Here is a 19,326-nt window from a genome sequence, read left to right as displayed (position 1 = left end):
TAAAAATTACATTCAAGTTCCAAAGTTTCGGAAGCAATCCACAAGGTCTGTTATTGCCTGAGTTAATGAGAATACCTAGAATCAGTAGACATCCAAAATGTGTGTCTGCATATTACGATTTACCAGCGCTATCTGTGCATTGCATTAGGAAACAAACGCTTCCAGTTTGTTGCACCGCTATTGGCCTATCCGCTGCACCCAGAGTATTCACAAGGGTACTTGCACCTCTTCTTGCCCTTTTAGGAACTCTGGGCATTCAGGTCTCAGGGAGGACTCTCCCTTCCATCTGTCTGTAAATGCTCACAGGAGTATTCAGATGCTTCAGGTTTTTGCTTGGGCGCTCAACTTAGAAAAATTTGCTCTCCAGCCTTACCTTTTGAAAAACGTGAGCCTCATTCTAGACACAGCCCAAGCAAAAATACTTTCTACCAAAAAAACAAACTGCTACTTTTCAGATCTCACACTTGGGCCCTATGGTCAGAGACATCCTTCTGTGAAATTCTCCAGAAGTGTTCTGGGCTTCATTTTGGCCTCCTTTGAGGCTGTTCCATTCACCCAATTCCATTCAAGGCTATTCCAACACAACAACTTGTTGGCATAGAACAAACGTGTTCCCTCTCTTGACCCCCCCCACCCCCCCCCCCCCCATGCTTCAGTCAAGGCACTTGGTACATTTCCACCCCAACTTTGACAATGGGGGAACTAATTTCTGCCATATCAATGGAAGGTGATACCAGATGCCAGCCTTCCAGACTGGAGTGTTCCACATCTCTCACGGTTCAGTGAAAATGGTCACCCAGGGAAGCCAAGCTCCTAGTCAACATCCTGGAGCTCAGAAAAATAAGAATGACTCTGCATCACTGGACCCCCCCCCCCCCCCCTTCTTCAGGGACGCCCCATTAGGCAGCCGCACACCACAACAGGATACCAATTAAAACGTCTTTATTGTAGCGGTAGACATATGCAGTCACAGGAAATGAACAGACAGTTGACACGTTTCACGCATCTTGTGCTTAGTCATAACTCTGCTTATGACTAAGCACAAGATGTGTGAAACATGTTAATGGTCCATTCATTCCTGTGACTGCATAGGTCTACATTACAATAAAGAAGTTATATTGGTATCCTGTTGCAGTGTGCAGCTGCCTTTTCCAAGTTTCCTTGTTTGTCGTGGAGGAAAGCCACTCCAGCAATCTGTGGGATTAACTGCTGTGGGATCTCCTTAGCACACCTGGAGCAGTGATTTCTCTTCTGCCTTCCTGCCTGCAGTTGGACAATGCCATGGCTATGGCCTACTTTAACCAGTAGGGTACCAGGATCATGCAGCCTTGAAAGAAGAAAGCCTGATCTCATGGACAGAGACACGCTGTTCAGTGATATTTGCTGTTCTATCTGCTGTTCACATCCCATTAATGGACCAATGGGTGTTCTTCATCCTGACATCTACAACCTGAGATGTCAGAGATGGGGAGTTAGATGTGGATATCCTGGCCCCCAGGTTGCTCAGCAAGTTTCCTCTGTCTGTGGCCAGGACCAAGGATCCTCTAGCACTTACGCTGGATGTTCTGATAAATCCCAGGACTCAGTTGAGGCAGAATTTGCAGTGGAGGAAAGGCATAAATCAGCCTAAACTGCTCTGCAAAATAGAGAGAAAAGAAACAAGTGATTCTTATTGCATAAACAGGCCCAGAAGAACCTGGTACACAGGTATACTCAGTCTTCTGGTGTCTCACTATATCGCCTTACAGGAAAACCGATCAATTTGTAATACAAAGGCCATTATACCCAATCTGCACTCTGGACATCCTTGTCCACAATAAATGCGACTTCAACAATCCTATTGCAGAAGCTGATGCTCTTGTTGGGGTATGTTCTACTCTAAAGAGCCAATTGGATACAGTTGCAGGGTTCTCAAAGAAATGGGTCTCCTCATTAGCTGCAATACAAAGCTTTGCTGGATAAAGAATGGCATAAGTAACATATTTTCTAAGGTGCTTTTCACCTCAGTAAACTTCGCCCTCCGGTGTTGTACTTCAGCAGAAAAATCAGGGTAAAATTAAATCTGCACATTATCAATTTTCATGAGGTTGTTTTTGGTTCTGGCTTGGTGCAACACAGCATCTCTGTCTTAAAGTTGTGGGCCCTCTCAACTGCAAACATAGATGCGAACGAGTCATTGCCAAATGTGTTAGTGAGCCCGTTTTTAATGAAAGCTACTGTTTTTTCCCCTTCTGCTTTCCCTGGGATTCCCACTGCCCTCACATTTATTGCGTCTGAGTGAGTCTATTTTCCATATCTTCTATGCGGGCCGCATTGCCCGAAGTAAGAGACTTCACATGGTGTAACTCCCTCTGTAATGGCGCCACTTCATCTTCCACATTGCTCATTCTATCTTCCAGTGCTGCTGTATGATCATGCAGCTTCTGCATATCGTGTCTGACCAGGTTGATCTCCATTTTAAACCTCTTCAATTTCAGATGTCAAAACTGTGATTGCAGGAGGTAACCGCAGCCAAGCTATCCTAAAGTGTAGGTTTAGGAGCAGGCTCTGCATGACAATCGGATATCATGCCTGCAGGGGCCTGTGTACTTTGTGTACCACATGGCTGTACCAGCAGGATCATCAGGCTAGGTAGCCACCGGGTTGTCCACATCATCCGTGTCTGCCTGTTCCAGGAAGAGAGAGGCAGCCTTTGAAGTATTGGCTTGGCAAACAGCTTCATAGCCACCTCTTTAGCAGAGCACAGGGAGTGGCTGCCATCTTGTCCCACATGGTCCATTGCTGTCTGTGTGTCTACCCCGCCAGGAATTTTTTTTTTTTTTTTTTTTTTTTAGGAATACAGGCACTGGAGTGTAGGGCAGGCTATGAGGAGCACACCCAGCTAAAAAGCAGCCGTTGGAGCGGTCTCCGGATCGGGCTGACAGGAGAGATGAGCGTATGCTTGGCGGAGCTAGTGCCCTGTGCGTTATACTCAATTAACTGCAAGCCACGCCCCCCCAATACTCAGACTTCTAGATTTAATGGCATGGCTTTTGAAGCCTAGGTCTTTAGGGGTCTTCAAGGAAAGCTGCTTCCAGATGGATCTACTATCTTACCTGGTGATCCTTTGTTGCGTGCTATGGAAACAGGGATTTAAACCACATAAATTACTTTTTTTCGTGTTGTGACTTTTTTACGATCAGAAATTGATAAAAACTTGGCCTTAAAGCGGAGTTCCGCTTAATTTTATTTTATTTTTTTAAGTCACCGGCTACAAATACTGCAGCTGCTGTCTTTTAATAATTGGATACTTACCTGCCCCGGGGTCCAGTGATTCAGAGGAACAAAGCCCCGCTTGTCTCCCCCTTCTCTCTGGCACCAGCATTGCCGCTATGGGTGCCCGCGCTGTGACTGGCCAAGCAATCATCTGGGACCTGTGATGTGTCCCAGATGATTGCCAAGAGGCAAGGGGGGTGATCTTCCTTCCGGCTCCGCGGGTGCGCCAGGAGGAAGTGGGAGTTGGAACCCTCTGAAAAGGGTGTTTCTGCCCCCCCCCCCCCCCCAAAAAAAAAATGACATGCCAAATGTGGCATGCTAGGGGGTCACCCTCCCTTAAGCGGAAGTTCCATTTTTGGGTTTAAGTACTCTTTAGGGACAGGATTTGGTCTTGTTTTTTTTCCAGAAATTTCCTGGCTTTGCTTTCCCTTGGAAAAAGTGGAAAAAAAATATTCAAGTTGTTTTGTGGATTAAACCACCCTTGCACCACCCTTTGCTTCCTTCAGACCTCAGTTTGGTTCTCTCTGTTTTGTAAGAACCACCATGGCTACCATGTCTTTCAATCTCTTGATCAGCTGCTGTCTTTTTTGCAAGGAGCTATTCCTAATGCTTCACAAGGATAAAGACCCCCCCCCCCCCCCTCCTTTCTAAGGTGGTATCGGCCTTCCATCTATATAAAGTCACAATCCTTCCTTCATTGTGCTCTGTTCGTAAGGACCCAAAGGAGATTACTCTTCACTCTCTGGACATGGTTAGAGTCATCAAAGTGTACCTAAATGCTACAGCTCCTATCAAAAAGTTGGACTACCTCTTTGTCCTAACCTCAGGACCGCACAAGGGATATCTTGCCTCAAAATCCACCCTTGCTAGTGGGAGAATACCACTCCCCTCAAAAGTCTACACCATAAAGTTCCTTCTGCACGAATACCTGCTCACTGCATCAGGTTGGTAGGAGTGTTCTTGGCATTCAAATTTGACCTCAAACTTGCTTGGGTTTGTAAAATTGTCACTTGGTCTTTGATTCATACCTTTTCCAAATTCTATAAGGTGGATGTCCAATTCTCTGTGAATTCAGCTATTGGCGACAAGGTTCTGATTCCTTTTTTATTTTTTAATAACTACATGCTGTATAATTAAAGTATTTATCTCCATAATTTTATCATTGATAGATATTTGTAATCTGACAGATATACATGATATGACACATTGGAAAAGTACCCTAATGTCTCTATTTTCCTAATGGCTTCCAACAGGTTGTACCATAAAGATCTTATTCTCCATCTTCTGACTTTTTTTTTTCTTCACTCCTATCCTATTCTGTCCCCCCTAACTTTTACTTGCATAGCATTGACAACTGGTTTATCCTGATGTTAGTATCCCTTCTACTCACTATCTAGACCAGGGATGCCCAACCTTTTGAAGAGCGAGGGCCACTTATGAGACTTGGTAACCGGTTGCGGGCCACAATAATTGGAGTGGGCGGATGACAGGCCCGTGTCCACTCTGCATATGGAGAGCGGACATGGACACAGAGCACTCTACTCTATGGGCCCTTCAATCCTATCCGCCCAGGCTGAAGGGGGTAGATTCCCTTGTTTTAGCAAATCAGATTGGAGGTAGGGGGTGCACCTGCGGATCAGTTTGAAAGCAGCCCAGTAACCACTGCAGAACAGATATGCCCATATTTGGTATCACTCTGCAGGAGCCAGCACTATACAGGAAGCATTGGCTTATGTGGCTCTGCTCCACAGCCGCCTGCTTTCTCTACCGCCGGCTTCATTCACAACACTAATGCTCTGGGATGAACGATCCACGATCCAGGCTTGCCAAGCAACCATCCCAGAGCAGGGGGCCGCAGGCCACAACAGAAGGCTCCGCGGGCCACATGTGGCCCCCGGGCCACTGGTTGGGCACCCCTGATCTAGACTTAGCCACCCATCCTCCAATTCATCTTAAATTTGCCAAACCAAAAATGTCCACACTTGTCTTTTTGATCTTTTTTTTTTTTTCCTTCCCCCCCCAAATTCCTTTCTTCTCTTTCCCCTTCCACTTTCCTCCCTTCTAACCTCTCTTAAGGAAGGGGGGGGGGTGGAATCACACCTACTCCTCCCACTCCTCCCCTTCAAAATAGTAAAATCTATATATATTTTTCACTCCGTGCCTGTGAATTTAAAATCCCCTTTTCCAGCTGTTATGACGCTTCAGGAAATTGTAGTTGTGGTGGAATCATATGTTTGTATTGGATTACTGCAGGGCAAGGTATGATGAATTACCATTCTGTCTCAACTGATCAGACCTCCTGGGTGACAACTGTAGACAAAGGTACCAGCAGTCTTGGGGGAAATGACTGGATGGCACGCAGGCAAAGGGAGCGGGAACCTGATAGACCCAGAAACCTAAATCTGAGTTATAAGAGGTGAGTAAAGTGCAATTGTTTTTTAATTCAAGTTTTGTTTAGGGTTATACATTTAACCGGCAAAGAATACTAGGCCAAAGGCTAACACTGCGCTAGAAATATAGAATATAAGATACAGTTGCTAGCACCTTTAAGTCTGATACAAACTCAATAGATATATAACCAATAGATTCAGTTGAATCAACACCAGCTGTTCACAACACTCAGTTGTAGTTCTATTCCCTATAAATCGCCTCGCATCAGCCCGACGGTTACCACAGGAGAGTCATTTAGATTTCCCGCGCTGACATCACTACTGCCATACAGGTGGTATGTTACTGGCAAGATCACCAGGTGAATATAGAGGGGGAAACAAACCGTAAAAAAATAAAAAATAAAATGCAGCCACCAAATCTAATGATTGGTAAGCTTTAATATATTAAATTTTTTGCTTTTGGGTTTAATACAGCTTTAACATTTCTGTGATGTCTCTGCCTCTTCAGTTGTACTTAATGTTACGGAAAAAAATTCAATGCAATTTGTTTAAATGTCATTTTTTACTATTTGCCCCCAAGTGAAAGTGATCGATATGCGAATTACAACCGGGAAAGAAGTTATGATTGTGAACGTAAACATCGGCACAGCCTTGATCATAGCTGGAACAAAGAGGACAAATCCCGAGCTGAGCCAAAGCAGAGGGAAAGGGATGAGAGCTCCAAGCACAAGTCTTCGTCAAGGCGGTAAGTTATCATAAAAACAGATGCTATGGATACCTAACATTCATGAAATTTGTGAGCGAAATCTTCTTGAAGGGAATGTGGTTTTGAATATATATTCTTTATAGTGATCAAACCTAAAAAAATTAAAATAAACAGACAGGCAGCGTCTGCTGCATTGGTCTTGTTTAGGTACCGCATCATGCTCTGGGAATTTTGTCATGCATTAAATGTTTATTTGTAAAACTATTTTCAAAATCAGTCAAGGAGTGCAATTAAAATTTTGTAGATATGAGAGGAAACAGACTTGGGGTCTACTTTAAAAAAAAAAAAAAAAAAAAAAACCTTTGTAAATAGTATTTGCATAAAAGTCACGATATCACACATAATTTTTCTATGTGAAAAAGTGTTTTTTTCTGATACTTAAAGTGGTTGTTAACACACTATATGATGATCGGGCCATCCTCTGTTATATAACGATATGTGCCCCGTGCCTGTGCTGTATAAAAAAAAGGATGCAGATTTGTACCTATATCAGAGTGTCTCTCATCGCTCACGTGACTCCTCAGCTCTCTCCTCTGGCCGACTGCCAGCTATAGCAAGCGAGGCCGAGCACTGTCGCTGACATAAGCCAGGGAGGAGGGAGATCCAAAGAGTCAAATGAGCGTCGGAAAGCTGCTCTGATATACGGTACAATCTGCATTTTTTTTTTTTTTTTTTTTTATACAGCACAGACACTGGGGCACACAACGTTGTATAACAGAGGGGGTGGCATGCTTATATTATAGATTTGATTGCACCAGGAGGGGACGATCGTGGAGCCAGGCAGGATCAGCCAGGTATTTTAGGTGATACGGGGGGGCCAAGTTACACAGCACAAGCAACATGCTTTAACGGAACAGGATCCTTCTTCCTTTTTATTTATTAAAATTTTATTTGGGGTAACAAACACTTTTAAGTTGTCTTTTGCAGGGCGAATGGAACAGTTGATCCAAAAAGAAAATAGCCTAAAACAGTGATGGTGAACCTTGGCACCCCAGATGTTTTGGAACTACATTTCCCATGATGTCCAACTACACTGCAGAGTGCATGTGCATCATGGGAAACATAGTTCCAAAACATCTGGGATGCCAACGTTCGGCATTACAGGCCTAAAGCAATAGCTTAAGAATGATTTAATTCCTTGGGGTAAAAATGCAGAACTATAGGATAAAATGATATGATATAAAATAGCAGCACTTGACTTCAGATAAAACTAGTGCAGTATCTATAGCAGCCTTTCTCAACACAGAGGAACCCTTGAAATAGTTCTCCAGCCTTGGGGAACCCCTGCTAAAAATTAGAACTCTACAACTCATGATACATTAGTGTGATGGTCAGTGGGAAGAATGGTCCTTACACTTGTGGTCATTGGGAAGAATTACCTCCTTACAGATAGTTAAAAAGATCAATGGTGTGAGTGGGAACTTATCTGAGAGGCATAAATTGCCCAATGCTGAAGGAACCCCTAGCAACCTCACGGAACCCTGGTTGAGAATCGCTGATCTATAGGCTCTCAGCGTTAACCAGAAGACTGTGCAAAGATGCCCAGAGAAAGGCCATGGGTGAATGACGACCACAATAAAATGGGCAAGAGTAATTGCAGGGATGAGGTTGGAGTTTGTAGCTGGCAAAAGCAATGGCTATACATGAACCAACCCCCCCCCCCAAGGTGTTAGAATGCCAGTGACTGCTGGCATCGTAGAATGCATCCATCCCACAGTTAAATGTTAAAAGAGCTAGATGTAATTGCCTTGCTTACATTTAGCTGCAGGTCAGAAATCCTAGATGTTGTTCTTCATCCAGTGTTGATTACTTTTTCTTCTAGTTGGAAGAGTTTCTCTCATTTCCTGTTTCAGGGCTGACTGTGACAGAAAATAGCGATAGGGGGACTTCTCAAACAAGACCACAGATACCAATAACTTTTTAATTTTAATTTTTTTGTTTTAACCAGCTCTGCCCTCCCAATGCAAAATTGATAACTAAAACCTTACACAAAACGTAGCAAAGAAAGTAAAAGATGCTTATTTTGCACCATGGCTTCTGGATGCTTTTTCCTAGGTGCTAATTTGAAGAGATTATCAGCTCTTCTAGGATATAGTTTATAGTTTTGTATCGGGAGGGGTGGGCAAAACATAGTTGGTGGGGTTGAAAAAAAAAAGACACAAGTCCAACCTGTGTGTATGCTTTTATGTTCATATTACATTGTATATCCCTGTATGATGTGATTGTTTAGGTGCCTAATAGTTTGAGCATAAAACAATAGGGGTTAGATCTTTTAGGCAAAAAGGTCTGCTTTCATACATGTCGTCATCCTCCTGCTAGTGGATTGTGCTTTTTGTATGTGCAGGAAAATGTAATGTAACAAGTAATTATTTTTATACAGCATACATGTAATATTTGTATTTTATTTTTGGCCAATGTTAAATATGTAGTATCAATTCTTGCAACTTAGGAAGCAAGACAGTGAAGAAAAAGAAACACATCGGCGCCATAAGCGTAAGAAGAGTAAACGAGGCAAAGAAGAGAAAAGTGCAGACGAAGATGATGTCGGCACACATGGAAACCGACATGAATTACGGGAGTGAACTACTATATCAAATCTATATGCCATCTAGAACATGAAGCTTGGGAAAAGTATGACACCAACTGGGACACTGTAGCACAGGGTGGCAGCTTGAAAGAAAACATGAGCAGAATTGGCCATGAAGCACAGTGAATCCCTTTTACTGTGTCCAACTCTCCAGTGTATATTTTGGAGATGTGTGATGATCAAGAATTAGCAGAATTATTACCTTGTACTGAATGAGGATTCAGAGCTGAAATGTACTTGCCAACTGTGCACTTGTAGTGGTGAAAATAAAAGTGCAGGATCCTGTACTTGTATTGTAAAAGACAAATACCGAAGCATGGATTGGAACCTTGATGGTGTTGATCTAGGTAAGCTTCCTTTTTACTTCATTTTCTCACATGGCCGTATTCTGCAGAATACAGTTCGTTTTCACTTACTGCTGCTATGAAAATACCATTCGAATGTGTCTACTGAAGGTTGCCAATCCTTCCTTCCCTTTTAAGTGTCTACACAAGAAATGGCAAAATACGGTTAATAAGACCAACAACAGTTGATTTTTGCCCTTTTTTGGTTGATAAGAAGAGTGGCTCATGAAAATAACACTTTCTTTGCACTAGTCCTTTCTTTAGTGCAATGTAAAACTAAATATATGTTTTCTTCAGATGCAAAGAGCAGCAAGCTGTCTAATTGGTGGACCCTTGACATTTGAATTGTATACGATGAATACTGCATTGTTGTAAGATACCACAGCTGCACTGTTTCTTTTCTCATTGAAGATTATCACTATTCGGCTGCCAATAAATGGGCTGATTATCGTATTAAAAACTAGAGATTTACACATCTGTACAGCCTCAAACCCGTGAGCCTCTTGGACTAGGTGTAGTCATTGGTGACCAACTGAGAATGTGTGTTTTTTGTTTTTTTACATGCACTGCATTTTACCAGCTGAGTCCACAAAATGCATTGTGCTAGGACAGAGAGGTTTTAAGGGTGGACACACAACATAAAGGTTTTTGTGCATTGGGCTGCTTCAAAACCCCCCCCCCCCCCCCCATCCGAAATGAAAATGTGAATTGCTGCCCTGTTGATTTTATCATTTACTCTTTATACTGATTTTGTATACGTTGAACATTTTTGTAACTGGGGATAAATGAAAACACATTGCCATATAGATTAAAACTAAATGGTAAAAAAATGAAGAAAAAATGTAACTCACTGTATTAAATACTTATTTATTGGTAAATTATTTATCTCTAAGCACTTTGATATGTTTTCATCATAATATGAACCATGTCTGTGTGAAGAACAATAAAACTGGAGTCACTGAAGGTAACATTGTCTCTATTTCATGAAAAGTAATGCTTTACAAAAAAAAGCAAACTGTCGAGAAAATTTGACTGCAATACAAATCCAATGGATCAAGGCAACATAACACTTTCCCTGCTATGTAGATAAAAAAAAAGAAAAAAAACAGTTGGAAGTAGGTTACTGTCAACCTGTGTTATCAAAAGCTTATTGTTTATGGGGGGGGTGTAACCAGCATTCATTAAATGGATCAGCTTTTCCTTAATGGAATCATTGTTCAAATACTGTAGTCACATTCCTAGTTTTTCTCCTTCCCCCCCCCCCCCTTCTATGCAGAATTCCTTTTTCATACATCATGGGACACAGAGTGAGGGTAATATTCATTAGCTGCTGGGTTATACGACATCATTAGGTGAATCGACACTGGTAGACCAAAGGTCTTCAGACAGGAAGTGATCCCCTATATAACCCCTCCCATACAGGAAGTACTTTAGTTTTTTACCAGTGTCTGCAAGTTGGATGGCATGGTTTGTTTGAGCTCCTGTTCTTTAGTCCCAAAACGGTTCCAAAAATGAATCAAGAGATTGACTGATCTGATCCATTTGACACAGGGTTTTATGCTTAGATAGGGGTACCCAGTCCTTGAAGGTCCATGTGACAGGAACCTGCCATGAAGGGTGAAGATTGGGCCCTTAGGTTCTAAGTGGCCCTGCGCCTGGATGGGTAAGTGAAACCCCTTTTTTATTTTATTATTGTGGGGTGTCCCAGTGATTGTAACAATCAGTCAAGCTAGCTAAAGGCTGGACACCTGTGTGCGGTGACCATACGGGGGAGTTCTGTGTTAGCGGTGGGTGTATGCAAAGTTTACCTTTTTTTTGCTTGTGTCTGGCTGTTTTTTTACCTGTATGATGGCGCATGACGCCATTTCACCTTGGTTCTGCTGGGCTCAGCAGTGTGTTTGGCGGCCATGGCGCACGCGGCTTCGTCCGCTCATGCGCCGTAGCCTTTATCTGGGCGCACGAAGATTTGCGACGCACGCAAATACAGTCACGTCTGGTTGCCAGGACCATGCAAATGCGTGTGCACACACTCATAGAACGTTCCGGCGCACACCCAGCTTATTTAAGCTATGCAGGCCAAGCATGTGGTGCTCCCAGAAGACCGCTATGGGACACAAAGCAGGCTCTGAACAGACACTTGCAGTGGTTAATTTTTCCTTACCCGGGTCAAGTGAGTCACCGGGTGTTGCTTGGCAGGCTAAGGGTGCTTGGCAGGATTGTTGCATGGGGGCTTGGGGAGCCCTATTAAAGGGTCTCCCTTCTGAGGTGTTTTAACTACACCCAAGTACTCTTTGTTTACAGGCATTGAATGTCTTCCAAAAAAGGAGTGTGCCTAACATCATAGGGAAGGGTACACATATGTCCTCAGTAATTCCTGATGAACCTAGTCATATCCCTAGTGTCGTATCCCCTGAAAGACCAGAGGCTCCCGGGCAATCCGAGCCCTGCTGCTTCACCTTTTATCACTAAGGATGAACTGTCATCAGTCCTGCAGGGTGGCAGGAAGTGTGACACATCCCCCTCCCCAGAGTCTCCTAGCCTGGAGTGGGAATGAGTTGAGGATGGGGAAGAGCTGAAAGCTCAGGATTCAGTGGAGTGCCTGACCGATGAGTCTGCTTCTGAGCAATCTGGACAAGAAGATATCCAGTCGATGTCTGCCTCTCAGTCGCAGAGGCTTTTTATCCTGACTTGGACAGAAATGGCCTTTAAGTTGCCTCTTGCAGATGTGACTAAGCCCCCCTTGTCCTCTTTGGGATCTCTGAGACCATTTCAGGTCGCACAGACGTTCCCACTAAACCCCTGTTGGAACAGGTGGTGTATGCTGATTAGGAACATCCTGACAGGACTTTTTTTGCCTCCTAAAAGGTTTTCCCTCTTATATCACATGGATGAAAAGTTGGTTAAAAAATGGAGCATGCCAGCCATAGATGCAGCAGTCTCTTCCGTAAACAAGAACTTAACTTGTCCGGTAGATAACGCACACGGCTTGAAAGACCTTGTTGACGAGAAATTGGAGTTATTATTAAAGGCTTCCTTTTCTTTGGCCAGTTCAGCTATTCAGCCAGCTGTTGCAGCAATTGGTATTTGCCAGTCTGTAAAGGATCAGGTCAAACGGCCTGATAGGCCTAACCAGGAGTATGTATGATCTGGCTGAAAGAAATACAGATATTACTTGAGCGCTGTGTTTTGCTGTTGATGCTTTAAAGGATTCAATACAGTAGGTTTCTTGTCTGGCTCTTGCCTGTACATATGTGCAGACTTTTATGGCTTAAGAACTGATCAGCCGAGCTTCCTTGTAAAAAGTTATTGGCTGGTTTCCCGTTTTAATGGGGAATGTTTATTGAGTGATCAATAGGACAAATATATCCAAAAGATTTCTAGAGGGAAGAGTTCTCTACTTCCTGTGAAGAAGAGCACCAAATGTCCCTCTTTTAAAAACCCAGGGACTGTTTCCTCAAATGTCTGTGTCAGGGCATTTCCGCTGCCAACAGGACGGTGGGGCAAGCTGCAAGGCCAGGGCCAGAAAAAGCCCTGGGTCCAAAATTCTTCTAAACCCTCCTTTTGACGGGATGCCCCCACTCCATCAGGTGGGGGGAGGCTGCTGCATTTTGCGGAAATTTGGAAAATAATAATTCAGGACGAGTGTGTGACCTGAATTATATCTCGTGGTTACAAGGTGCCCCCTCAGAGGTTTCTAAGATCCAGCGTTCCCCCTCGGATCCTCCAAAAAGAAACATATTGCTTCAGGCACAACATCTAGTGCATCAAGGAGTGATTGTAGAGGTTCTGGTATCCGAAAGGGGCACAGGGTTTTACTCAAACCTGTTTAAGGTTCAGAAACCACATGGGGACACATTTTGGACCTAAGGTTCCTGAACAAGTATCAATTGATACAATCCTTTCGGGTGAAGTCTTGTCTGCTCAGTAGTAACCTCACTCCAGAGGGGAGACCTTTTTAGCCTCCATTGATATAAAGGACACGTACCTATCTTTCAGCCTCATCGGAGGTTCCTACGTTTTGCAGTAGAGTAATGCCATATTCCCTTTGTGGCTCTACCCTTCGGGCTTCCTACAGCTCCCTGGGTGTTCACAAAGGTCCTATCACCAGTACTGGGTCTTTTAAGGGCCCAAGGGATCCTCGTGCTTGGGTATCTGGATGACCTCCTGCTCAGAGATCACTCAGTACAGGCTCTAGAACAGAGCATAATATACACAGTGAGGTATTTGAAAAGCTTAGGCTGGATCATAAATTCCGAAGTCAGCCTTGAGACCAAATCAAAGTCTAAAATATTTAGGTCTGATTCTAAACATGGTCCAGGATCAGGTGCGTCATAAGGGGCACCAGACAACCCTCCATTCGGCTCTGTATGAGTCTTCTAGGGAGGATGTTGGCCTCCTTTGAGGCAGTGCCCTATGCCCAGTTTCATTCCAGGCCTTTACAACAAGACCTCTTGTTGGCTTGGAACAGAGGAAGAAAAGCCCTGGGATTATCCAATGTGCTTATCTCCTCGGGCATGTTTAAGCCTAAACTGGTGGTTGCAGGATCAGAACCTGCGAAAGGGAAAATCCTTTCTCCTGGTAACTTAGAGTACTGAATACAGATGCCAGTTTCTCCGGCTTGGGAGTGACCCTAGATAGGCTCGCAGCAATGGGGAAATGGTCAGGGACAAAGCAGGCCCTGCCCATCAACATCATAGAATTATGGGCAGTATGTCTGGCGCTATGATCCTGGACGGTAGACTGTCTCATCAGGGTTCAGTCTGACAATGCCACGGCAGTGGCCTATATAAACCATAAAGGCGATACCAGGAGTCGTTCATCTCTGAAGGAGAACTACATACTAGCCTGGGCAGAAGGACATGTGCCAATAATATCGGCAGTCCATATCCCGGGAGTAGAGAACTGGAAGGCAGATTCTCAGCCACCAGCAGATCTGCCCGAGGGAATGATCCCTGCACCCAGAAGTTTTCCAGGAAATTTGCCAAAGTTTGGGGATGGCTAGAGGTCGACCTAGGTTCAACAACAAGCTACAGCAGTTTGTGTCTCGAACAAGAGATCCTCTAGCAATTGGAGCAGATGGTTTATGCTTTCCCTTGAATCCCTCTCCTTCCACATTTTCTTGCGCAGGATTCAGAGAGAGGGGAGCCCAGTCATTCTGGTTCCCAGAGATTGTGAGACTGACAACAGGTGGGCAATGGATGCTTCCACGTCGCCCCGATCTACTGTCTCAAGGTCCTATATTCCACCTCAATTTACAGTCTCTAAATTTGACGGCATGGCTATTGCAGCCAGGGTGTTAAAGGACCGTGGGGTCTACTCTAGTGAATGCTAGAAAAGCTATCACTAGGAAGATTTATCATAAGGTCTGGAAGACTTGTATTGTTTGGTGTGAAGCCAGAAAATGGCATCCTCGGAAATACGTGATTTGGGAGAATTCTCCCTTTTCTACAGTCAGCTGTGGAAATCAGAGGTCAAGTTTTGGCCCCATCAGTAGGCTTCCAAGGGCTTTTTAGCCTCCCATTCACTGATCTGAACCTTTATGCAAGGGGACACTCCCTTGCTCCCCCCCCCCCCCCCCATTAGGTCACCTATGTGTCCTTGGGACTTGAACTTGGTGCTGTCTGTGTTGCAGAAACAACCATTTAAACCTATTAAGGAAATTCCATTAAACTTGCTGTCATGTAAGCTAGCCTTCCTGATGGCTATTACCTTGGCTAGAAGAGCGTCTGAGTTTGTAGCCCTCTCATGCAGGGAACCGTACTTGATGCTTCACCATGATGGAGTCGTGTTACAACCTGTTGCGTTCTTTTTGCCAAAAGTGGTGCCGGCCTTTCATTTAATTAAGTACATTATTTTGCCTTCCTTTTTCTCAGCCACATTCAGCGCAAGATAGACGATTGCATTCTTTGGCTGGGCAGTCAAGGTTTATTTGTCTAGATCTGCAGAGATCTGAGGATAGGTTATTTTGTTTTATTTTTTTTTTACCAAAAGGACCCAAGAAGGGGCAGGCAGCTTCCATTGCCTATTAGTCATTCAGGCCTATGGTCTGAAACATAAAACTCCTCCCTTTTTTAGGGTGAGAGCTCATTCTACCAGGGGTAGAAAAGCCACAGATACCTGGGCTTTTTGCCATCAGGTATCTGTGGCTCAGATTTGTAAGGCTGCTACCTGGTCTTCAGGGATTGTGATAGACAAACACAAAGCAGCACATAAATTGTGAAGTGGAAGGAAAAAATGATACATAGTTTTCAAAATTGGCACCCATGGTGGATCCCATATCTGTCTCCCCCCCCCCCCCCCCCACCTGCACTAAAATGATGAATCTATGGCTGTCCCTGCTGCTGCAGAACCTCCTTCTCGCCCTCCCTGAAGTAAACAAAGAGGAAAAAAAAAACACTCACATGGGAGCTGGCAAGCTGAGGACTGAGTCTGGCTTCTTCCTTGAACTGAAATCAAAATGTGGTGGGTGGGAGGGGAGGAGGACAAAGCATTATTGGCTAACACTGAAATGAGATGCGAATAGCCCCCCTTTGATGGTCAGGAGGCGGGATACTGACAACTTACTGCTGGATGCAAGGTTGGAGATGTTTTGCGCACACACACAGGGGCGGGCTTGGAGGTGGAAGCACTGCTGCTGGAGCTGGCTATGCCTTCTGTCATTATGACAACTTCAAGCAGGTGACCCGGACTGCAAACTTTACACAACAGGACAGGGAGCATAGCAATTACAGAGCGATACGCTCTGTGTGTGTCGCCCTCCAGCAGCTGAGAGCATACAGAAAAATCACTCTAATTTCTGTGCCAATTTAATTTGGGGGGGGGGGGGGGGAGGACCCCCTGTGGCCCTACCTTAGCAATGCCACTGCTGTACAGCAATAAAAAAGAAAAGCATAACAAAGTAACATTCTGACAAAATAACTTTTTTAATCCAAACTTTATTTCACAATTTACAAAATCCAATTTAATTTAATGTTCCTGAGATTTTTATTTTTTTTGTGAATCAGGACCACTCCACAGCTACTAGTAATCTGCAATGCACAATTAATTGCTGGCAATGCTTTTTGTAATTTTCATAGAGATATTACCTCCATCAGACCTGCATTTTTGTAAAGCTGAACTCCACGTTTCCTGTCATGGTGGGGCTCCACCTTGGTTGAATGGAATTTTTACAGAGCGCTCTGGATAGTGCAATACATCGCAGAAGCTTGTACTGCATACAGTAAGCTGTGCTGTCTTCCTACCCCAAGTCCCAACAGTGTACCTTCTGCACCTGGAAAGGAACAGCTGGTCCTACAGCATCTCTCAGCCATTCAGGAAAAGCTGGGCAGATGACACCACAGGCTCCACCTTGGCCATTTAGAGAGCTTTCATTGATAAAATATACAAAGCTGTTACTGAATGGATGAGATGCCATAGGACTGACTGTTTCTGGGTGCAGAAGGGCGGTTGCTGGCACCTGGGGCAGGAAGACAGCAAAGTTTAATATATTCAGCACAAGCTACTACACAACAGCCATAGCATTGCAATATTCTGTACATGTAAGAATTCCTTTGAGCCAAGTTGTCCAAACCATTTTTTGATAGCGACAGGAATTGCGGAGTTCCGATTTAAGTCAGGGAGGTCGATTTACTTTGCAAAGTGGATGTAGGTAATCTGTGCCGTCTTCGATCATACAATCCTGTGCAAGCAAAAATTGTTTTTTTTTGTTTTCCTTGCACACAATTGGGTATTCTTTACAAAGTGAGTTTCTTCCACATTCACTAAATGAAGATTCCTTTGCAAAGTTAACATGCTTTTATTTTGTTAGTAACTCAACTCCACTGTGTGTTAAAGTGAAGGCCAATATTCATACACCTTTTAAAAAAATAAAAAAGTCTTCACAGGAGGTCTATAATTCACTTGCTGGATTCAATGGATTTAGTATCACAAACCTTTACATAAATTTCCACCATCTGGGTACCAGAGAACATTCACTAGTTACAAAATGGCTTAGTTCACAATATGTTGGTAAAATTTAATTTAGAAAGAAAGTTGACTGTGACAGACCCAAGCCAGAGACCCGTGTATATATTTATTACATACACAGGCCTGTTTCATGTTTTGAAGAATTCTTTAAAAACCGTCTGCAGCGGACAACACACATTACTAGCCATCTACTGAAACCCCTTTCGTAGTACCAGCTGGTATACCTTATATAAATTAAAGGCAAAATGGGTAGGTAGACATACAGGTAGTTAGAAAAAAAAATTAAGGCATTACTTATTGTAAAATAACAATGCTGTGTAACAGCAAACTTCATTTACCAATGACACATAAAATCATTAGGAAGATCACTGAAGGTGGAAAGTGCAAGTTCAGTGGATTGTCTGAATGATAGTAGTAACCCTTTATCTAAGGTGCATTATGTCCCCTTTATCCTCATTTAATGCATCTTTTTAATTGATAATTTTTGCAAGAAATGCTGTATCAATCACTTTTATACTTAGGGCAAAGCTTTGCATCTGTGATTCAGATATCTACACTAAATATTTTATATCTTGTCCTTAAAAACGAATTGGTCTACTTCGTGGCTTCATGGGGAACCATGAGCACATTAAGGTTCCTAAAAGGTCTCAGACTTTAAAAAAAAAAAAAAAATTAAATACGAAAGTTCCAGACTTATACGAGACTCCCAGGCCAGGAAACCACTGTCAGAGTGACCCTGTTCTTCTGCTCTTTCAACATGGGGATCAGCTCTGCGTTACTCATTCCCATGGCAGACACACCATTGACTTCAACAATCTCATCTCCACACCTAGACAAAAAATGAAAAGAAACCAATTACCATAACATATGTACTAAACACAAATGCAACAACAATTCAACTTTTCTTTACTACTAACAAAGTGCCCTCTCCCCGTTCTACATCCTTCCCTATAGAAGCAGATAAGGCTACTGATGAAACCTTCCCTTCAGGAACCTTGCTTACCTGAAAGAATCATTACAGGCAGCAAATACACCACCCCCCCCATGTATGCAAGGCACCACCGGCCCCAAGGGGAAGTGGGCCCACTCTGCACTGTACACATTGTTCACAGCCGTGATGTTTTCCTGACCTGCAGCCACACTTGTCACTTTTGGATTCACCCAAGACCAGACAACTCAGTCCAGTCATATTAAACTCCTTTCCTCCCTGCCACTTGATTGTAAAGTGCAGCCTGGGAGAGAAATGAGGGGAGGAAGTTGCAATCTTATTGGGTTGATGGGCAGCTAGGGACTTGAGCCCTGCCACCCTACTTACAGGTACCAGGGCTGGAGAGAGCAGCCCCAGAGCCTGAAAACTGATTCTTAGGCTACTTTCACAATGAGGCGCTTTACAGGCACTACAGCGCTAAAAAGAGCAACTCGACTGTCTTGACGGTAAAAAAAAAAGTCCTGCAAGCAGCATCTTTGCAGCGACCAAATAGTGCCCCTAAAATGCAGTAAATCGCCACTAAAAATAGCACTTTACCCTCGCCGCCCGCTTGCTCCAGCGTGAAAGTAACCTAAAACTGCTACCAAAGGTTGGGAAGCCCCAAAGATGGAGCCTGTGTGTATTGTCTGTTTTCTACTATCAACTGTCCCCACCAACAACCACCTGCTTTATTCCTCCCCCACCAGTAACTGCCCCCTCTGTTCTGCCCGTCTTTGCTAGCTAGTACCACTTTCTGTCCCCACCAGTAACTGCTAATTTCTGTATTACTTGTACCCATTATCAAGTACCCTCTTCTGCACTGCCTATCCCCATTTATCAGCTGCCTGAATTCCTCCACTTACATTTTTTTTTTCTTCCAGGGACACTACCAATGCAAGGACATTTTTTTTTCCCCCCTCACACTGACGCCAGGGCATTTCTTCTTTCACCCCCTTTAGCAATATTTTGTGGGTACAGCGAATAGGCACAGGTTCTGTTTAAACATCCCCCTGTAAGCCACTTCCACTATTATGTCAACTTAGGACTATGGG

General features: G+C 43.8%; 2 protein-coding genes across 6 annotated transcripts in view; one reads left to right on the top strand and one right to left on the bottom strand.

The window, feature by feature from the left end:
• The window catches only part of LOC143973664 (uncharacterized), an 80,626-nt gene extending 70,596 nt beyond the window's left edge, over positions 1–10,030 (top strand). The window contains exons 13-15 of the mRNA XM_077474663.1: positions 5,509–5,671; positions 6,226–6,390; positions 8,861–10,030. Of these exons, the coding sequence (XP_077330789.1) occupies positions 5,509–5,671; positions 6,226–6,390; positions 8,861–8,993 (461 nt within the window). The 3' untranslated portion in view covers positions 8,994–10,030. The remainder of the gene's footprint in view (positions 1–5,508; positions 5,672–6,225; positions 6,391–8,860) is intronic.
• Positions 10,031–10,600: 570 nt separating this feature from the next.
• Positions 10,601–19,326, bottom strand: part of LOC143967708 (ligand of Numb protein X 2-like) — a 114,938-nt gene continuing 106,212 nt past the window's right edge. For all 5 annotated transcript variants that reach the window (XM_077474358.1, XM_077474367.1, XM_077474387.1 and 2 more), the window contains one exon: positions 10,601–18,136. In XM_077474358.1, coding sequence (XP_077330484.1) covers positions 18,001–18,136 — 136 coding nt within the window. In that variant the 3' untranslated portion in view covers positions 10,601–18,000. The remainder of the gene's footprint in view (positions 18,137–19,326) is intronic.

The sequence above is a fragment of the Lithobates pipiens genome, unplaced genomic scaffold, assembly GCF_037356315.1.
Source record: "Lithobates pipiens isolate NorthernLeopardFrog02 unplaced genomic scaffold, aLitPip1_a1.2 Scaffold_1, whole genome shotgun sequence".
Classification (NCBI taxonomy): Eukaryota; Metazoa; Chordata; class Amphibia; order Anura; family Ranidae; genus Lithobates; species Lithobates pipiens.
The sequence above is the reverse complement of the archived record's forward strand: the minus strand, read 5'-3'. Positions and strand labels throughout refer to the sequence as shown.